The 22498-nt window shown below is 42.2% G+C and overlaps 1 protein-coding gene across 3 annotated transcripts in view; it reads right to left on the bottom strand.

Moving 5' to 3' along the window:
• Positions 1-11949: 11949 nt before the first annotated feature.
• Positions 11950-22498, bottom strand: part of prkar1b (protein kinase, cAMP-dependent, regulatory, type I, beta) — a 59538-nt gene continuing 48989 nt past the window's right edge. For all 3 annotated transcript variants that reach the window (XM_034893522.1, XM_034893521.1, XM_034893523.1), the window contains 4 exons: positions 22247-22307; positions 19591-19712; positions 13365-13446; positions 11950-12532 (listed from right to left, as the gene is read on the bottom strand). In XM_034893522.1, the coding sequence (XP_034749413.1) occupies positions 12360-12532; positions 13365-13446; positions 19591-19712; positions 22247-22307 (438 nt within the window). In that variant the 3' untranslated portion in view covers positions 11950-12359. The remainder of the gene's footprint in view (positions 12533-13364; positions 13447-19590; positions 19713-22246; positions 22308-22498) is intronic.

Consider the following 22498-nt stretch of genomic DNA (forward strand, 5'->3'; position numbering starts at 1 on the left):
TTTTTTTTTTTTTTTCATTTTAATGTTTCTTGTATTTTGATGATTGTACTTAAAACGAGGCTTGAGCTTGAGACTTGAAAAGAGTGATGAACATGTACTGTAAGATGGAGAGGTAGAGGTGGATGAAAGAAAACCTTAACACAATGGGCAGAACCAAACTGAACTGAGCAAAAGAGAAGAAGAATTAAATAAGGCCAGGCAACCATTCTCTCTCCCCTCTTCTTTTTTTGCATCAACTATTAGGTAACATGTTTACTGGCAACTGAGGACTGTGTACCTAACAACATTAACCCTATTAAATGGTTTTATAGATGCTGGTGCACAGTAAATCTAGCCATAAAGACTCTGTGGAGAGGACGTTCTCCGAGTGAGGTGATGACTCCCGTTCCCAACTTGAGGCCACACATATTTCCCAGTGAGAGAAGCTTAGAAAAAAGGGGGGAATTTTTTCAAGAATGTTGTGGGTATGAGTTGCATTGCCTTTGGGGTATTGGAGTGGGCCACCTAGTCTGTCTGTTCTTATCATCTATTGCTGAGAAGGTAGTGATCATTTTTCAAGTCTTGACCTTGTGAGTCCAAATATCTTTAAGATGGGACAGTTTTATTTGGGGGTAAATTGTAGTTTCAGAACAGTTTTACTGTCATTATGAGCTAATTAAGATGAGTTTTATAGATTACTTTTTAGTAAAGTCATAATTAATTATGGAACTCTATTTGTGCCATGTTATATACAATATAGTACCAGTCCAGATTTTTCATTATGATTCCATTTATACTTTGGAATATACTGCATCATTTAGGCTGGTTATTTATGGTCTATTAACACAATCCTATATCATAATAGTATATACTACCCAAACCAAACCTAGGGATAAATAATAAACAAAATAAATATAAGATATTACTAATAGAAAAAAATAAAGGCTCAGACCTATTTCCATCATTGTCCCTCGCCTGGTTCAACCTTTAACAAGATAGACGAGGGCGTTTATTCCTGATCCCTGACCCGATGAAAACCCTGTGAGGTCAGATCCAGTGAAATTAAGTCCTTAGATATATCGTTCCTCTTCAAGTTCCTCCCTAAACGTGCCTGAAAAATGTCTCTTTTCTGTGATATTCTTTAATTATCCATAAAATGATACACACCTATTGGATCAAAGCAAAATACCTTGTATGTTAGTACAATAATTGTTATAACACACACTATAATCCATAACCCAATCTAAACTTGATCCCATTGCAGCTAAACTCTGACCCTGAAACGAAAGCAAAGAATCTCAGGCTACATTGTGCTTGGGAACCATAAAAAGATACCAGAGCTGACAATAGAAACTCAATATAATGATTGCAGCATATTTACCGTTATAATACCTGCAACTGTTATATTTCCTTTTCAATGAAAGCTATTACATCTTTTCCATTTGGCATCCCTGTTCTATGACACCTCATAATATCAAAGACCAAGTGGATTACAGAGTGGATTTCCTTGCGACAGAGAAACAAATATAGATCTTAACCGGGTGTCTCCCCCAGCGCCGCCCAGCCTTATCATGAGCGTGCATGAGTCACGGACACAAGGAGCAGGTCCTTTGCAGACTACCGAGTGATCTCCTCCCTCCTCCTCAGGGTAGAATTAGGCTTTGCTAACTAAAGCCCTAACTAGCTCATCAGTATCTATGATTACAAAGTTGATTCCATTAGTGGGTTGTGTGTTGATGTTTTTAGTATGGAGCTGTGTGTTATTTGACACAAGCTTGGGTCTTTATTAGGCCCATCATAAACAGCGGTAACATTTATGGTTGGGTTGCTCACGTACTCACACATACACACAGCTAAGTCGTTCTGGTGAAATTTCCCAGGAGCAAAGGTAAATTCCAGAGGCTGGTAGCGATATAGATTGGACTTGGAAATTATCCAGAGCAGAGTGCATATCCAGGGCAACCTCTACACGCATAAACAAATAGCAGCAAATAGACACATTCACTCAGAGAAAGACTCAAACACACTCTCACTGCTTGTTCTCCTGAATATTAAGCACTGAAGGGTGGCCAAATACAGTCTCCATACTTACAACTAGACGCAGCTGCTCTTTTATAGGTACGATTACAGGCAGCCATTTACAGGCCTTCATTTCTTTAATATGCATAGCAATCTGAATGAAGTGGTCTGTGGGGCCTCCCAGCACCCTTCTGGACCCCTTTTCATTTCAGGCACTTAGGTGTGCAGGCATTAAATGGGACACAATGCCCAAACTGCTCTTTCATGAGTCACAACTGTGTAGTCAAGTCCACCTCTGGGATAAAAAATTACACCACATGCACACATAAACGCACAAAGCTGGTGGTACACGGTATGCAAGGCAAACTTCCAGCTGCAACACATTATACATTACAGCAGCACACTTCAGTTGTTAAGGGATTGCGGCATCCTTTCTGTGTGATCTCCAGATCTGTCAAACTGCGGTCTGCTCTTGTCATAACTCTGCCTTGACTTTTTCCCTCTGTACTCATCCATGAAAGCCATCCTTAGAGAGCTAGAAATAGGTGTTCGGTGTGAAGAAGAAATGACACAGAAGAGAGAAAATACTTTGAACCCTGGAAGAAATTTGAGTGTGTGGATGTATGTGTGTGTTTTTTGCACGTTCCTTGCAACCTCAGCATCCAGTTCCTTCAGGCTCCAAAGTCTGACCCCGTCATTTAGGTCAGAGATAAACTCCTGACCGCAGCCTCCAAACACAACAGTACGGAGGATGAAGCAAACAGCAAGCCTTAGCTCTAGATGTTAAATGGAAATTCCATTTTGAAACACAACATCAAACTTGCAGCTCAGGTATGAACAGACCCACATATGTATTCTCTCAAACACTCACACGTACACTGTATATGTGGGAATATACACTGAACAGACACATTTATGCACCAACACTTACACACCTGCACTCTCTCATGCCCATTCTCCAATTTCCACAAATGGACAGACAGACATGAAGCAATTCGGGCACAAGTCCTTACATGCAGTTCCCCCCTGTCCCTGCTCCTTTTCCCCTTACAACACTGCCTCTTTATTCCCTGTGAACAAAAAAAACACTCTTTCTTTCTGCACATACACACATACAGAAAACAGGGGACTTCCAGTCATTGGGAAATAGCAATGTAATTGCCGGTGCACTGTTGTCTATCAAGAACTGACCTTTTCAACACATGTGCGCCATGTTGGGAGCGGTGGGAACCAACAAGGAGGAAGACAGGGGTCTCCCCTGCTCTGTGGTGGTCTGACCCAACCTCCCCCCTTCCTTTCTCCACTTTAATTCCCCCAAAACACTGGGAACTCCCACTGCGTCCCCATGTTCTGTGAGTTCGGAGGCAAGGAAGGAAGGACACAGCTAACGTACAAATCAGACTCTTGGCAGGGGGACATCAAAGGCAGAACAGGACGATGTGGAAAGGACAGGGGGAGACAGAGCTGCCCTGTCTCGGTCCCAAGGGGATGGAGGAAAATCCAAGGTCTACGTGTAGAGCCTAGACATTATAGTAGCACAAATCTACGCTTTCTGTTGGTGCCAATGGGAAAATAGCTGACTGGTATTGCCTTACATGAATCTGGCCTTGAAAAAAGACATTAAAGAATGAAACATATACAGGGACATACTCAAAATAAACATATGAGAGTTTATAGGCTTATGCATCAATGGTAAGCGGAAAGAAATGGCTTTGATTAGGAGAGAAAAGTTATTCAAACAAATAGCAAGAAACTAATATTAAGAGTCAAGAAGTTCTGTAGACGTGGGGTCCATGAGAGAGCCTCAAATGAAAACTAATTATAAAACATATCATAAATAGGAAAACCCAATGACAAGTTGCCATTATGGTGTGACAGACAAGCTCAGCTCTCAAAGGGGGTTCACAAAGCTGTCCTCAGAAATGTATTAGGAGCCTATAAGCCCATAATTACACCAATTGGCATGTCCGATGGGGCTTTCACTTTGTTATTTACCCTTCCTTCTCCCCTTGTCTTTCACTAGCCATAGGCTGCCCTGCTCATCGAGTAGCGACCATGAGATGAGGGAACTAGTGGCAGCCGGGATGATCGTGGTGGTGGGGGTGATGTGCATGTGGGAGGGGGTTAGGGTTCTGTACCATGGGGATTAAGGGGAGATTTTTCTGCTTGACTTGAGCGACGTCAGATATCTGTGATGGAGATGAAGAGGAAAGACCTGGATGGAAACTGGGAGTGAGAAGATGAGTAAAAGATACCATGAAAAGAAAACTCCTGGATTAAAGGGTGATTACGACCAGTTAGAAAATCCACCTTGGTGCACCTGGTTGCTTTTACCATCAGCCTGCAGGGCCTAATGCAGCTTGAGGTGTACCAAAGCAGGGACTCTGAATGCTGTTTGAGATTTTCCTCAACACAGTGCCATTCCTATAGCAACCGCCCCTAACTGAGCAAAGCACTTAACCTCCAGGAGAGAAGCCTCACCTAGGTTTATGGGGCAAACCATGATGCTATTTCACACGCATCAGGGTAACGATTAACAGTTGTTAATGTGAGCCCCCTAACCAAACAAGCCCCCAGCTAGCTCCTCTGGAAGACACACTGTAGCTGCTTTAAAAAAATAATTACAGTAGGTTTATAGCTCTTTTATTGTTGTTATTATTGGAGGCCATAAAAGAGAGGAGGGGAGGCAGGATGGAGTTAGAAAGACAATCATTCTTTTATTACTGGTATTATTGTCTTTATTTGACAGTCAAGAGTAGAAAGTTAACAAGATAAAAGGAGAAAATGCCCTTTCCAACCCCATACTTGTTCGATGTCAGGCAATCTATGCCGTCTATCAACAAATGACACATTGGGCGACATTTGCATGCGTGCACCTGTGTGTGCATATATGCATACACAGAGGTTGGAAAAACTAAATGTGGCTCTCAAAGCTTTTGAAGCCAGCCCATACTGTCATTATGGTACACAGACCAGAACCATAATAACACCTCTCCTCCTCCTCTCCAAGGACTCAGGATGAAGTGTCAAAATCCCATGGCAGAGGGAGATCACAACAAACTGATTATCAACAGGAAGTGGCTCCATTATGGGCTTAAAGATAGGAGAGTCCTCTCTGGTTACAGCACTCATTCAAATCCACACATTCCTGCAGGGTTTAGGGAGAGCTGGGTCACCCCTGTGGACTCTGCTCCCAAGCCACTGCCTCAGCCCACGGGCATTGTTCAGGGTACAGCTGGGACATTGAAAGGATTTGGGGGTCCTTCAGGAGGTGCTGGAGGATTCTGGATGTCTAGGGTGGCCTGGAAATCAGGAGATACTTGACAGCCTTTGCCTTGTGACTTTGCACACCTGCAGCGAATGGCTATGGTTTGGGGGATGAGTTGAATCCTCTGGGATGTGAGGGATGTAGACTTAGTGAAGCACTCACGTCTAATAGATCCCAACAAATTGGTAATTCCTGGGGAAGATGCCCAATCTTATCCAGATATTGAAGAATGTTGATACATCCTCTCCAAATTGAAGCATCTAATCTCAAAAGCTGCCAATTGATTTTGAAACGTGAGAGGCTTTAAGAGTCTGGAACAAATCAAAAATGTCTCAAAGCCAAAGATTTATTAACATTATCGGAAATCATTTCCTAAACAGTCCAACGGGGAATTTTCACTCATTGCATTCCTTCATCTTCCTAATGTTATTAGAAAGAGTTCGACTACTTTTATGATCTGCACTCGAAACCCTAATGATTCCTCAGAGAGTAGGAGGAATTGGAAAAAAAAGGAACAATTGAGACAATTGCTGAGCGGCCTCCCCAGGGAGTGAAGTCAGAGTCGAAATGAAGAGATGGATTGTGCTGGGTCGGGATCAATGTGGGCAGGGAATTGCAGAGTCATGTGCATGATGGAATATCTCACTCAGAAAAATGCTACTGACCCATTATTTTCCCCTTGAGCATGCAGAATATTAACATTTCAGTCTCTTGTTTGTTTGTTCTACACGTTGTTTAAAGGCTAGTCACCAAGGCTCTGTTTGCTGGGAATAGCTTTAAAACTGGGGCCAATAGAGAGGCGAGTCAGGGAGGCCTGGGCTCAGTGTTGGTACATGTATACATATGAATTATTTACTTGTCGTCCAGCAGGAAATGAGGAACGATAACAAGCTTGGGAAAGAAAAGCAGAAAAACAAACAGATGGTATCTAATCCCCTCGTTCACTTCAAGCTTGCTCTCTTTCTCCTTTCTTTTCTTTGAGGCAATCAGCTGTGTCAGGCGGTGGACAAATAGCAAAGGACGTGTCCCTTTAAAGACAGTGGAAGGGAGTGGAACCATCATTTCAATTGGCTCATGTCTGTTACTTTTACTATAAAGATGTCTGCCTTAAAAAAAGGAGAACTGTGTCGATTTGACACATCAAAGTCTGTTTTCAGATGTTGGGGAGTATAACTGCAATTAATAAGAAAGTTGTATAAAGCATTTTGTGACTCCAAAGGGAGCTGCACACAATCTGATAAATTTCCTCAAGGCAGTCACTTGAGTCAGCATCAAATGTTTAAAAAAAATAAATCTTGGGGATGTGGGATTAGAAAGAAGTGAGCATAGCAGACCTTTGTAGCTCCTCATCTGTGTTTAAGGTTAGTGGTTGGAGGCTACATTAGCCGGTACTAGCATAACTCACCTCTCTGACCAAACTGTTGGCAGTTGAGTTGCTTTGTGGGCACCAGGTTTTGACAAGGAAGAAAAATGTGTGGCATAAAAAACACTGTATTTCTGGTTCCGGTTCACTGATTGTGAGTCCAGGCATGGTAAAGTAGTGCAATGCTAAGTTAGTACTCTGTTTTTTGTTTTGTTCTAGTGAAACCATTACTGGCCACCAAGTCATTTTGTTGTCACCATATAGAGGGCTGCTGTTTAACTGAGCCGGACCTTGTGATGATCTCCTGACCCAATTTTTGACTCTCCTTCTCCCCTGACCTCGGCTCAACACCCCCTTCTCATCCCTAACCTTTCAATCCCATCAGCCTCACTATTGCTCAATCACCTGTGACCGGGCCTGGGTGGGGACCTTTGACACTAGAAGGTCACGATTAGAGCTGAGAATCAGAGCAGCAGAATTGGGGACCCGGCAGAGATGAGATGTCCCTGGACCAAGAGCTTTGACCCAGTCAGGCTGAACTATGGAAAAGTCAGGTCGCCACACCCAAGATATCTAGACAAGAAAAGTGTATCAAAGCCTCTGGTCATTAGCGCAGGCCGTTGGGGGTTGATTTCTTTTTCATCTAGGTGTAAGGATCATGGAGGAGCGAGAAGGCAGGGAGAATCAGTGGAGGTTGTGACCTGGTGTTACCAGGCTTTTTAATTAGCCTGGATGTCCCTAGACAAAGGGATGGAAGGGAGCAGAGATGGCAACTATGGGAATACAGAATGCAGGACAGGAGGACAGGGAACAAAAGAAAGAGAATCCGGAGAAAGAGAGAGGAGGGGGGGAGGGGGGGGGGGGGTCAAACGCCCAGGGGCTAGGCTCACTGTGCCAGATCTAAATATGCAGCACCAAATAAAATATTCTCTCACGGGATCATGGGTGGCTATGTCTGGTTATGGGATGCAACAAATATACATGGAAGCATGCACCAACACACACACACACACACACACACACACACACACACACACACAAACAGACCAAATCACTCCCAGCCATCTTATCTTGTAAATTTTTTGGAGATCCTTATATAAAACTTTGGAATGTGGAGGGATGCACTTAAGAAGTCATCCTGTAAATAAGAAGGCAAAACTTTCCCATGCTGGGATAATTTCTTTCAAATCTCTCTTAGTGGTTCTAAGTGGACTTTACACCATTCAGGAGTGAACTTAAAAAACAAATGAGAACATATTAGAGGTCAGTGAAGCTGGCAAAGAATTTCTTTGCATTCCTCTTCCTCCTCCTGCGTGTTCACCACCTCCTCCGCCTGTGTCTTTATCCTCTGCATCCTTTCTGTCTCCTCCTTCTACTCCTCCCCGCCAACTCACCAAGTCTGGCCTCTTGTTTGTTTTGACACAGGAGTCTTGCACCAAACATACTCCACTGTGGGAGTATCTGGAAGCTGTAGTAGAGCCAAGTTGCAGCAGCAAAAATAAAGGGGTGGAGGGAGTAGAAGAGGTGGTGATGGTTCAGTCAGGGTCATTCATCCTACAGAGTCCCTGCTACTGCTGCTTTGCTCCTCTCATGGGCCGCTTCTGTTTTATGCTTAACAGAAGTAAAGAGAGGTACAGCAAAAAGTCTTGAAATCATTTAATGAGTAACAAGCTGACTCTAAACAAAAACATATGTTTGCACTCATAACAACAACTAGAAAATACAATGTGTAGCCTAGAGGCATGTAAGCAATCTCTACCAGGGCAAATGAAATCAAAATATATACTAATCCAAAGGATTTTATATATATAACCGTTATCAGTGTTGTTCTGGATTCTTCTCTCTAAGTGATCTGCAGTGACAAAGTGATTGAACATTTAACAAAATTGTATGTATTGTAGAAATACCTTGCAACATGTTTGCAGTGCGTCATGCAAAAGTGAAGAAAATTAAGAAGCTTTAACCATTTTGTCAGTTAGAATTAAAACTTAAAAATGTCCTTTTTAATTGGCTTTTGTTGACCGTCTAGGAGTGTTGACTGCTGAGCCTCTCCTAACCTGGTGATCATGTTGCTTTCAATGGGAAAGTGCAGTTACCTGAACTGATGTTAGCTTAGCTGGCGAAAAATATTTTTGGCATCTGTGTTTCAGGCACAGAGGGACCACAGGAGCCCTATGACGGATTATGGGACTGTGGCATAAAGGACCCAAACGCAGAACTGAGATACTTAAATTAAAAGGTGGTAAAAGAGTGTGTGTGTGTGTGTGTGTGTGTGTGTGTGTGTGTGTGTTTGGTTAGCACAGTTCCATGGCATCAAGGCTTCATCTTACTGCTCATGCAACAGTGCCAAGTTTTATCCCCAGCCAGCCCACCCAGGACGGCCCAGTAATGGTCCTGCCTAATCAGGTGCTCTGGAGAGGCAGACACACACACACACACACACACACACACACAAGCCCAGGTCAGCTCAGGTTGAATTTACATATTGATGTAACCAGTGTTATGAAAATAGTTTTCTTTAGGAGAGACAAAAATGGTGGTTGTTTTACAAAACTATCCCAACTCAAGCTCCACCTACTCGTTTTTTTCAGTGAATGGAGTCAATACATCCACACAAACCAAAGTCTCCATCTGCTGATGGCGTTCAGTTGTCATGGAGATGGATCTGTTTACATTGGAACTCAGTGCTTGTTATGATGACGTCTTTGTTGGACTAAAAGTAAAGGCATTCTTTACCTTGGAAATAGTAGTTTAACTTAACAAACAATCCCACTTACTAGCTTTTGTGGAACTTCCAGCCATGTAAAACTGTAAACTGTATCATCTTCAAACATTTAAAGTTCTGCACATTGACAAAGGAGACTACTTATTAAATTTCTTTTAGAGTCATCAGTGTTGAAATGTTAGCGTAGTCTGAAACAAAGTGACAACTGACAACGTACCAGTAAGTATGTCCAAAAGGAGAGAGAAAAACAAGTCATGCGTGACATAAATGTGTATAAAAATAAACTTCTGATACGTTATTCATGGTGATCTGCCATGAGTGGACACAATTTTGTGCTGGAAATCATATCCCCAATCCTTGCAGGTGGAAACACAATACTTGTGAGGAGGAGGCTACTAAACTCAATGTTGGCGGGTTGGGGGCGCATTCCTTGGTTGATTTAGTGGGCATTAAGATGAAGAGGAATGTGTCAAAGCTGTAGAGGCTTTAGTCCACTGTGGTGTAAACTGGCTGGGAGGAGCTTTGACAGCTCAGACTGATGGATGACTGACACTTGGCCTAATGTGAGAAGGATGGAAAGCAGAGAAGAGTGGAGGGAGCCAGACAGGGCAAAGGGAGGCCGTGATGGAGAGAAGGTACCTGTGTGAAGAAATGTGAAAAGTGTGATTGAAGAAAGAGCACTTTGGAGAAAGACAAAAGAGATTATTTGAGATATAACGTTTAGTGTATTTAGCATGTGGGCATGAGATGAGTTAAAGGGAAAGAGAGCAAAAAAAGTCCAGTCAAAAAAGGAGAGGATGCCAGAACTTGGGATAAAATGGGATAAAGAGTCACATTCATACATGGACAAAGAGGGACTGATCAAGAGAAAATTATGACTCAAATCAAGATAATTTCCGACGCTTATCTTTATTTGCTTAAGATGGTTTGATAGATGAAAGAAAGACGTACACAGAGGGAGAGAGAGAATATAGAAAGATTCTTTTGATAAGGTCCCATTTTATACAACATCAGTTGTGCAACTTGACAGCTTACAGTAGAGCAAAGGAAAGCAACACAAGTATATTTTTTGACTTAATTTGATATATTTATAGCAAGTCATGTCTTAAAAATCGCTAAATCAAACCTCTGTATTTACCAAACGTTACAAACTCTAAAGTGGTGCAAAAGCTTTCATCTAGCAATTTAACAGAACTAAATCAGCTTAAAAACAAGCATCAGGTAAGACGTGTGTGTGTGTGTGTGTGTGTGTGTGTGTGTGTGTGTGTGTGTGTGTGTGTGTGTGTTGATAATTCATATAGTCCTGAGACAGTGTCAGCATATACAGTATGGTTGTGTGTTTCATGTCAGTGGGTTTCAGAACGTTTGTGTGCATGTGGACCGGATTGATACCACTACTGCTGCTTTGGAATCCTCAGCTCACAGATCTGACTGAACCACTTCAGGGATTATTGGGACTGGACAGAGAGGAATCTTTTGGTACATGATATTAAAATCTTAACTAAACATTTCACTGCCTTTACCAAACCCCCTGACTGATAATAGCAATAAAACCACATTTAAAGGAGAATTCCGTTCAATTTTAACAGCTCTGTTTTAAAATAAATTGAAGTGCTGTCAGTATCGAGACATATGAAACCAATTGGTGCTGCCTACACCGTGTTATCCTCCTGCTAGAGTTAGCACCCAGCGGGCTTAAACAGGGCAATTTTTAAACATGTTTTTAGCCTCTAAACATGTTCAAAATGGCATTAAAAGTGCAATGATTCCTTCCGAGTGAACACAGTGAATCTGCCTGCAGTAGATGTGACAGAAATGCGTGAAAGTTGTGCTAATTCAGCTGTGTTTAGTTCCGGTGTTGAGACGGCAGTTAGAGAGTTTAGGGGCCGTCTACAAACTACAACACAGAAAAGAGATCAAACTAAATATGTAGGCTATCAATTTAATGATTAAATAACGTAGTGTCTCCGAACTTATCTCAATTATAACTTGTCTCCTGCTAGTTGTACTACAGCACTTACTTAAAAAAAAAAAAGCATATGCTTATTTTTGAAAATAAGTTTGTTTATCTTTTCTGTATTTTAGTTTGTAGACGGTCCCGAAGCACTCCTTGCAGTATCAACACCAAAACTAAACACAGCTGAATTAGCACAACTTTCACGCATTTATTTGTACATCTACAGTAGTCAGATTCACTGTGTTCACTCTGAAGGAATTACTGCACATGGGTAGGCACTTTTAATGACATTTTGAACATGTTTAGAGGCTAAAAACAAGAATAAAACGTGCCCTGTTTGAGCCTGTTAGGTGCTAACGCTAGCAGGAGGATAACTCGGTGTAAACAGCACCGATTTTTGTCATTTTTCTCTCTACTGACAGCCCTCCAAAAAAACAACAGAGCTTCGTGTTGGAATTGACCGTAACTCTCCTTTAAGCAGCACAAAAAATGAAAAAGCCAATACTTTATAATTTTTCTCTACATCTCAGGGGAACAGAGGTCTGTGTAGTGCAGGTCTGATTCGTCCTAGAAATGGCACCACGCACACCCGGAAGTAAAAGAGAAGCATACAGCCAGCAAAAAAAGAAATGTGTACACACTTCCACCCGTTGTACGTAAACATGACTTTACTTCCTTCTTATTTCCTGAATTCATCCTAATCCATTGTAAATTCATGAAAGTGAAAACGCCATTCTTTGTCAGTCTAGAAGTATGACTCATTTACAGTGTATAATGAGTTGATTGGTCTCTGTTCTCACTGATATCTACACTCCTGCATGTTGGTTTTGACATAAAGCTACGTGACAGCACGGGTCAAGTAAAAGTGCACAAGATCAAAAGAAAAGAAAGGCGCAAAATGGGAAAAAGGGCAGAAAATAAGCGCCCCGTAGTTGTGTTTGTACAACCCATGTCCTTTACTCCGCGTCCTCACCTCTTCCCACCCACGGACCCAAACTCTGATGCTGCTGCCCACCCCTGCTGGTGGGGCCCCGAAGGGGCTGACATGTCACACGGTGAGGGAGATGAAGCTGTTGTATCTCTGGATGTTCCTCTTGAGGATCTCTGAGCACGGCCCCAGCACACGCTCAAAGCGTGGCCTATCCAGCTTCACGCACTTGAGTGGACCCCGAGCGACTACGGTGGCTGCCCTGGGACGGTTCAACAGCAGGGCGATCTCACCTGGAGGAGAACAAGGGAGAGAAGGGCGTCAATAGTTTTCTCTTAATGTGTATCATTTGTGTACAAATGACAATTATTGTTGTCATTTAAAATGAATTCAGTTTCAGCATCAGTAATCTGTTTTTGGCACACGGCAGACTGACAACTGACAAACCAAAACAGCAAGAACAAGCTGTGAGGAAATACTAAAAGAAAGCGATGTACTGAAGAAAAAGACTAAACCTCTAATGCTTACACAGTTTATTCATTTGCTTTTGTTCCAAGCATTTTTACTCAAATTCTAATCTCTCACATTGAAAAATTGACGGTAATGTGATATGTTTGGAAGAACACTATGTTTAGGTTAGATATGAAATATTGGTCGATCAACTAGTCAAGAGGAAATTACATTATATAAATGGCGGGGTCTCTCTTGTTAAATGTGAATATGTTCTGCTTTTCTTTGTCTCATATGATTGTAAACAGAATATCTCCGGTATCTTTTGTACTCTTGTTAGACAGAACAAGACTTTTGATGATGACATTTTGGGCTCTAGGAAACTGTGACGTGCATTCATTTTTTAAATTATTTTCTGACATTGTGACATGGACCAATTGATTAACCCTTTATCAAGAAAACAATCTGCCGATGAATTGATGATGACAGTAATTGTTCCTTCCGGACCAACATCATTTTATAGCGTAATTCCACCTTTCCCCATCATACTGTATCACTTGCAGTTTCCTTCAGAATCCAGGATATGAAAAAATAGTTATTGTTTTGACCCATAGCCCTTAGTGTGTGATGACAAACTGGGAATGGAATAGGCTTCATCGGCCCAGAGGCACTCACCAAAGTAGTCAGAGGGTCCGAGGCGTCCAACCTCCACGTACTCCTCGTTGTCAGACCTGCGCTGCAGAACAGAGGCTATACCCTGGAGACAGAAAAAGAAAAGTAGGAGAATTGGAGGAAAGAAAATAAAGACAAGAAAAAGAACAGGAGAGGGAGATGAATAAAAAGAGGAGGGGTTGGTGAAGAGGGGAAGAGATGGAAAAGGCAAGGAGGGGGTGGGAAAGAAAAAGGAGGAGTTATTAAGCAATAGGCTGAAAATTGCCAGGAGGATTAAACCGAGAAGAAATTCCTTTGCTTCATAAGAACACAGGTGCACAGGATTTAGCCCATTTTCCTGTGGGATGGACACCTGTTTTGTGGGATGCCTATGGGCAGAAACACAAAACAACACATACTCCGATATTAATGGGGTGTGTGATACAAATTCCAATTGGTTCTGCTTTATTTCCTGCTTAGTGTAATAAATACAAACATCTAAACCTGTATAAGGATTAACTGATTCCTCTGTTTCACCATTGCATAATTCCCTTTATTAGCATTAACTCACAACTCCCATAAAGTGTTCCTAAATTACCCTAAAACACTTTCATGGACCCACACATAAAACATGGTACTGTATGCTCCGATAGCGTGTCGCTAACCCACTGAGTCTGAAAACAGACCCAACCAGGCAACGACAGCAGACACAGATGGATTCAGAATGAAGCACAAACCCGCACGCAAATGCACATACACACATACAGTGAGAAAATCAACAGCTGATGTCTGCTGGACGGACTGACTCGACCTTGCCACGCATATTACCATCGCTCGCTGGTGTGAGTCATACAAGAAGGATAACGCAGGAAATTTGATTTCCGTTGACTCTGCCCAACAGATGATAACAGATCATGCTGTGTACGTCGCAGCTGTTGACAAACTATGTGTGTGAATGAGTACGTTTGAATATTTATCTTTAAAAACGAGTGTATGTGAATGTGTGTATGTGTCTCAGAGAGAGAGAGAAAGAGAGAAGGAGAGAGAGAGAGAGAGAGAGTTAGAGGTAGAATATGTGTTTTTAATGTCGATGTCTAGACATTTGCATGTACTCAAGTTCAGCAGTAAATTGGTAGCAGGTAAGAAATCAGCAGGGGAACTTCCCAGCTTGTCTTGGACCGTGTGGTAAAACAGATTTGACCGTTCCAGCACTCTCTCACTGTCTCTAATCCTTCTCTGCACTCTCTGCTCCTTCTGCTGACCAGGCTCATAATGCCAAATTTGAATATAATGAGCTTTAATGAGAACCCCAAAACTGCCAACTCTTTACTGCAGACACAAAGGTGAGACTGTATTTCAGTGAAAGGGATATGTGTGTGACTTAGAGAGTTAACGCTTGAAATGACGTGTGGAGAAGTGGGGATACTGTTCAAGTGAGTGACTGTGGAGTAGCGTGTGTAAGAGATGACCAAACTGTCCCGTAATGCCTTGATCCCCACACACACAATATACAGCCAGATGAATTGAGCTGTGGGGTGGAGAGGAGGGCAGCGATAATGCCTCTGATTGTTAAGAGTGTTAAGAACTGAAGGACACGTTCCATTGTGTATGTCTTCTCTTTGCTTCTGTAAAAGTGACATTTATTTCCTGCAAAACTTAATTTCTTTTCACAGACAAATGCTTGGTTGTAGATGACATCCTGAACTTTTCATTTTTATTTTTTGGGGTTTTGGCTAAGCTATTCCCATTTACTGCTTTGGGTTTCCAATTTTAAACAAGCACATTCTAACCCTTATTGACATTTAATATATGTAGTAGTATGGAAAATAAACTGCACCTCAATCTGGCCTGTGGAAGTTTCCCACTATGGGAAAGTTTCTAGCAGCTACATCAACTTTATTCTTTTACTTTGCTGCTGCAGCAGCAGCAGAGAAAAGGCTGGTGTTTCACAGTTTGCTTTTGTGGTGGACTAAAATGCTGTTGTGCTGACCAGAGAGGCTTTTCATTGCGTAAAGGATGGCATTAAACCACAATGTGAACACCGCATGAGTACAGGGTTACTAGACTGCAGAAAATACAGTCTATGTCACATTGAGAAACAGGCAAATCTGGACACTTTTACCCCCATTGGACTGATTCAAAGACGGGATGGGATATGGGAAGATGGGATAAATCAGCGTTCACCCAAAATGCTACTCTTATTAGGGTGCCTTGGTGGCCTAGGGGTTAAAGTGCTGACCAGGTATTGCATCGTCCCCAGGTTGTATCTGACTGGGAACTTTGTTGTAGGTCATACCCCCATCTCTCTCTCCCTAATACCTTATCTAATAAGGTATACAATAAAATAATTATATACAAATAAATTCTACTCTTTTTAATATCACAAGTCAGGTAGCAAAATGTAATGATAATTTCCAGAAAATTGGCAAAAGAAAATGCTTATCAATATATATTCCCATCTACTACTGTTATTTAAATATTAGGAGCGCATCGAGATAAGACGCTTGTGCCACTAATGGAGATCCCACACATGTCTGTTTTTGGCATTCGACAGATAATTCAGAACTATAATTGCTGATTGAAGGTCATTCATAATGTGACTAAAGAAAGGAAATCCCGTAAAATGTTTAATTTTGTCTGCAGCATCGCCCAAGCTTAATCTCACGTGTACTGCGTTTGAAAGTGCGTACACTTTGATTTAACTTCATCTGGCTGCACCAAACATGCGTTTTGAGTGCAAAAGTGGTATAGAACAGATAGAGATGTGAATGGGGGAGAGAGTAAGGGGATGGGGCATCGGAGCGCCTGTGTTTACAGCTAGTTGATTCCTCTCCTTTCCCTTCATGTCCAAACAAAGAAAGTGAGACAGTGCAGCACCATCAAGTACAGTAGTTCATTCGTGACCAGGCCTCTCCCGGTGTGGTCCAGATAACCATCGCGTACTTTACCACCCCAAGGGCAGCGCTCTGCTACACAGATATTTCTTTTATAAACATTGAATATCCTCCTCACCACGCTGCCAGACACAGGGTGCGAAGGACTGGAAACAACATAAGATAGCAGAGAAACAAAGGCAGAGAGAAAGGGAAGACCAACAGAAAGTATGAATGAATTAAGTCGCAGAAGAAAAAAAAAAACGATGTGAACCAACTTAAAAAAACAGAAGCACTACACTATCACTACTGTGTGGTACTGCTAGTCAGATAACACTACAGTCCTTAACCAAAATGCACATTCACACCCACTTGTACGCATACCTAAACACACATACCACACGCAGAGCGTAGCGAGTCGGCTCGTGGTGACATGTCAAAATGTAGCGTTTCCCATGTAGGAAGTAACAACCATTGGTCCAACAACAGGCACACACTGAAGGGGAGAATGAGACAGAGACAGAGAGAGAGAGAGAGGCACAAGCAGAGATGGAGGAAGAAAGGTGATATCTTGAGTAGCCTGTTCCTGAGGCCACCCAGCACCAGCAACATCTGCACCTTCTCACTCAAACATCAACATACACAAAAAGAGGCCTAAGGGCTACTGCTTTTTCACAAGAGAAAATTACTCAAAAAAAAAAGTCTCACCCAATTAAGCCCTATTTATCTTAACCTTTGTTCTCGTGACTGTGTGCTTGCACTCAAAAATGTCTTCATTCACTAACTGCATTGATCTTCAGTCTATAACGTAACAGGTGATATATTGTAGACAAGCCACAGAGGATATCTCTTCTGCATGACCCACAGGGACCCTTTAGATCCCCTCAGTGTGATTACTTTTGCGTAGGGTCAAGGACAAACATGAGGTGACACATTGATTTGTGGGTTGTTGTTGATGACAGGAAGAGATGAGAGTGGATGAAATAGCAGAGAGGACAAAGAGCCCTGACCTGATTTTACTTAGTTTTCATCCAGAGGCTAACAGGCATGTATGAGTCTGTATAATTTCACTTCAAAATTAAAAATAAACTTGTAACTCAACTTTGACATTAACACCAGTGATTTAAAGATTAAGCAGTAACACCAACAAGTCAAATTGAAATCACCTTTCCTTATCCCTCCTTCTCCCTCTTTTCAACCGCACCATTTTTGGTGGCAGTGGTGAAAGTAAGGATGACAGGGTGCTGGGTTTAAGTTTATGAGCATGAGGGAGAAAGAGTGTGCATGTTGGGTAAGTCGGGGCAGAAGTCCTGAAGAAAAGAGGAAATGGAGGAAAGGGGAAGGTGAGGCTGAGTCTTCGTGGCCCCCGGAGTTCTTTAAAGACTTGTTTGTACAGTGTGAGAAAAAAAATGTAAACATGTCACTTTTCATTAGGGCCCCATTTCTCCCAGCAAGCAAAGAAAGTTATGTCTCTATACCTCCCTTTTGTTAATCCTCCCCATCACCAGTATGCAATTAGTAATTGTGGGGTTTGTCTTTGGCTGATGCTCCAAAACCGCAGAAAAAACAAAAGAGTGAGAAGAGACAGAAAAAGAGGGAGGCCGGGGAGTGAGAATGAAAGAGTTTTGAATGAACAAAGCACTGACATCTCAACATGGTTTAATAAAAAAAATGTGTGCACATGACGACAAAAAAGAAAGGATGGTGAGTGAGGAAAGTTGTGTCAAGACTGATCTCACTGTAGGACAAAAATCCTTCCCTCCCGCCTTAATTGTGGTCCTTTTCAAACCAACCTCTCGCTCCCTATATGTCCCTCCCTGCCCTCTTTGACTCATCCTTCCTCTCCCTCTCGTCTCCCTCCCGGGAGGCTGGGTCCCCTGACCTCGTGTGAAAGTCAGCAACACACATTCCACCACAGTCCACCCAGCTCTGGGAAAGTCAGGCCATGCAACGCGAGAGACAGAGAGAGACTGAGGAAGGGAGGGACAGACCACATGCTAAGTTAGATTTACTACTGTTAATGTATAAAAGGGCCAGTGCTTCACCATTCACCCAACATGGATGTCATCACCATCAAAACTCCAGAGCTGTACATTCATTTTTTCAATTTATCTTTATATTTTTTTCATTATGTATTATTAGTATTCTTATTTTTCAGTATTATTTATTTTTAATTTATTTTATATTTATTTTGTATTTTGTATTTATTTATTTTTTATGTTTTTTTTTGGGTGGTGGCATGAATGCACTGCCAACTGCCAAGAGTGGTGTTAGAAGGGTGGGTGAGGGTAATCTTGTTCCTGTTTATTAGAAAAGAAAACTGAAGGGAACAGTATTGTTTGACATATGTAACCTGTATTGTGCAATTCTTTCAATACAAAAAAAGAAAAGAAAAAAAGAATCCTCCAGAGCTGAAGGTCAAAACTTTGAACATATAGTAATTGTTGACTTCCAAATGTGCTGAATTAGCACCAAGACCAAGGAAATAAATTACTTTCCAAATACTTAGGACTGCAATGTATAACTTTAAAGAGAGGTCTAACTAGGAGAGTGAAAGAATAAATGAAAGAAGGATGGAGAGGAGCAGTGTTGCTGGAGGGGCACAGGTGGAGAGAGAGAACCAGAGCGAGCCAACAGAGAGATACATCACTCAACACCTTTGATAAAATCCTCCCCTGGCTTACTGTAAGAAATGCACTGCTCACTCTGACTATCGTTGGACATTAGATAGACAGAGCAACTGACAGAGCGACTAACCTTTAGGAAAGAAGAATGAGAAGGGAGAGGAGGAGGCAGATTGTGCCCCAACCCCCTTTAGACAGGGCCCTCCTGACTTGACCCTGGTGAAAGCTCTGTAAGTATGGAGTTAATCAAAAGTGTGTTAGGATGACAGGCAGGGGGCCCTTCATGAGGCTGCGCCAGGGGCCCCAACTCCACAAAGCCTGCAGTGTTAGGGGGGCCGTTGTGTGGGCCGGGGTAGGGGAACACCACCAGTTAGTCTGTCTGCTGGCGGCAATAAACTGTTCCAACCTGAGCAAAGAGCCCACCAACGTCTCTGCATGACGAGATGTACATCAATCTGAGTGCTCACCTGATGACACACACACAGGTTGGGCCACATTCTGTATGCCAACACGTACAGCTCACAGCAAATGGGACAGTCAAAGAAAGTTACCACACATGCTGATTACTACTTTACTTTACTGAGTACTCATTTTTCTAAAAGACTTAGATTCTCTCTCTCTCACACACACATGCACGAACACACACACACACACACACGCATGTGCACGCATGTGCACGCACACACACACACACACACACACACACACACACACACACACACACACACACACAGGCCTTTTGACAGACCTTACCTCTGTAATAATGAAGAAGTCATCACCAGGTTCTCCCTGCACCACTATCTTCTCTCCATCCTCAAACTGAACAGGCTCCAGAGCATCAGCCACAGTCAGACGTTCCCACTTATCGAGAGACTCTGTGGATGGAAAATACGCACAGATCAGTAGAGCAACATGTTTATTACACGGCTCAACGCAAGAGTAGATACACAAACATATTCTACGTGTTTTCCATGGTCTGAGAGGATGTGTCTTGATCAAGTCCAGTAAACTGGTGCGAACGCTAATTCCTGCCTAAGGCTAATCCAGTCATTCATCTGGGACCATTACATCTCAGATTCCCCTGCCCCCTCCCTCATCTCATGGAGTCTCATGCAGCAAAAACACCTTAGAACTAACTCCTAAATCTGTAAGACCTCAACTCTAATGATTTTGGGGTGTGTTGACAGAGAGCGGTCCTCTGCCTGACCATACAATAACTGTAAAGTTTTATTCCAAACCCTGTCAGGTATCCCTGATAGAGATGATTGGTCCGGGTAAACTGCCGTAGATTAGAGCATCTGCTTGGTACTTGTTAAAGTGATTATGTACAGGATGTATTTACAGCATAAACTGCAATCAGATAAATAGAAATTGTAGTACAAACCAAAGTGGGAGTAATGTTTGTTCAGTGGCAGGGATACATCTTAAAGAGTGGAAGATCTAATGCTGCTGGATTCAAACCAAACATTTCCCCTCTGTTATTGTGAGAAATGTGATTCAGTTACACTCCAGGGACAGGACTACAAATGTACGGGCTTATAATAATGAAGTTCAGATTAAGTTAATTTACAGTAATTTCAAAATGACATTAAAACTATGAAGATATTTTTGTTAAAGCTCTTAAACATTTTTTTTTAATTTCTGTTAAATGATTAATGATAAAGAAGAACATTGACCATTTGTGAACCAGTCCTGCCAAAAGCTGTGATAGGATCTATCTTTTTCAGTTTTCGTTGATTCTGAGAGCCGGTGGCGACAGCTGTCTTTCCGACTGTCCACATTTACAGTGACGTGGTTAGCCCACGGGATATTTCTAGAAGCTGTTGGTATTCACACAGAACCCCAAAACACAGACGGTCACACATCTTTACTTGGAAAAATGTTCCAACCAAAGGAGTTTTGAGCAACTCTGAACTACTGATATTTATAGAAAAAGGATCCACTAATAACTAAATACATCTACATAGAAGATTCACCAAATGAGCTCATCCTTCTTTCACAATTCAGCAGATCACTGTTGCCTAATCTTAAAACTCTATCCATCCACATGTGGAATGTGACTTATGTGCAGTGAAAACACTCCTCATCTTTAGTTTTGTCTAGATAAAAGGATGAATCAGTGTTTTGATTTGACTAAGACGCGAGTTAGAGGCGTAACACCACAGCAGAATCTCTTTGTCTGAGACTGTTGTCTCCTGATGGGCTCAGTAACTGATCCCAGTGTGTGTCTATTTGTGTGTGTGTGTGTGTGTGTGTGTAAATGTGTATGTTCTTAGGATTAACTAAGGTGAAGTCTGATCGTTCGGAGGTGTCCAGTGTCCCCTCCGGTGGGCAGTGGTGTCAGCCGGCCCCAGATAAATGTTCTCTGTCTGGCTGCAAGTTAAAGGTAGCAGGTCCTATAGCAGTGATCTTTAACCGCTCCGCATGTAACATAATACACAAATGTGCTGACTAAAGAACCTACACTTCACGCTTCGCAGATCCTGCACCCACTTAGATCACCTTGCAACGCACATAGTACACACCCAGGGAACTGGCCACTGGGATGTGTGACAAAGAACATGTTGTCCATTCGTCCCCCCTTCACTCCTCGACATCAAGGGCTTGTACCCAATTTCTTGGCTATCTCAAAAATCAAAGACAAACAAAAACACTCCCGCCCACTACCCCTCCTCCAATTCAAAGAGGTGGAGCGGAGAAGTGGAGCGACAGAAAGAGGAATGAAGAGAGGAAAAGCACTTTGAGGAGGGAGGCAGGCGTTTGAATACAGGCCTCAACAAGGCTGTCAAAAAGGGAGACGCAGAAGAAAGGAGGTGAATGAAAAGAGAGTGGATCTGGCAGAGACGTTCTCCTAAGACCTGAATCAAGTATATGTGTTTACTCAGCCAGCTAATAACTCTGTACAGGGGGCTTAGCCTTACTCTATACACCACACACACACACAATCAAGTGGAAAGGGATGAGATGTCAGTTCCAATTGCAACTCGTTTTGAAAGTCTGAATGAATCTCATTCGCCATTCCTCCAATAGCCTGAGTAGGCTGGTGTTATCCAAATTCCAGTGAGAAAAGTGAGGCTTATCTTAACTCCCTATTCTTTAATTGTCCACAAAGACTGGCTTTAGTATGAACAGTGCAAGAAGATTAGGACTGTACACACAGACCTTACTCAGCTATGGGCCTTGTGTGACAACGTGCGCCTGTGTTTATGTGGGCTAATCTACAGTGTGTGTGCCTGCACTCTGGACTCTCTGACCTGGTGGTTAAAATTAATGTGAAACATGGCATTGTACATGACATGTGCAAACATGCTGTACACCACACCACCTTTTTAAATGAAGAAATTAACAGTAAACCAGCATATTCATTACCAGATAAGTTTTTGTACAGGACATATTCATACAGACTTACCAAGGATGGAGACCTTGCTGAGGAACTCTTCATACATCTTTCTCTTCCTCAGTGTGCTGCCCTGTAAGAGAAAAAGAGGAAAGACACTCGCCATTAGACACACTCACTCTGATTTGTATGTCAGTGCTCCACAATTATTGGAAAACAATTGAAAAAACGTACAAATGTTATCATTCTGCTAATTATTATGATCTTAATGTTTTGGTTTCAAGAAGAGGAACTGAATTAAAAGTAGTAAAACATAGACGCTCG

This window comes from Etheostoma cragini, chromosome 15 (genome assembly GCF_013103735.1).
Source record: "Etheostoma cragini isolate CJK2018 chromosome 15, CSU_Ecrag_1.0, whole genome shotgun sequence".
In the NCBI taxonomy this organism is placed as follows: Eukaryota; Metazoa; Chordata; class Actinopteri; order Perciformes; family Percidae; genus Etheostoma; species Etheostoma cragini.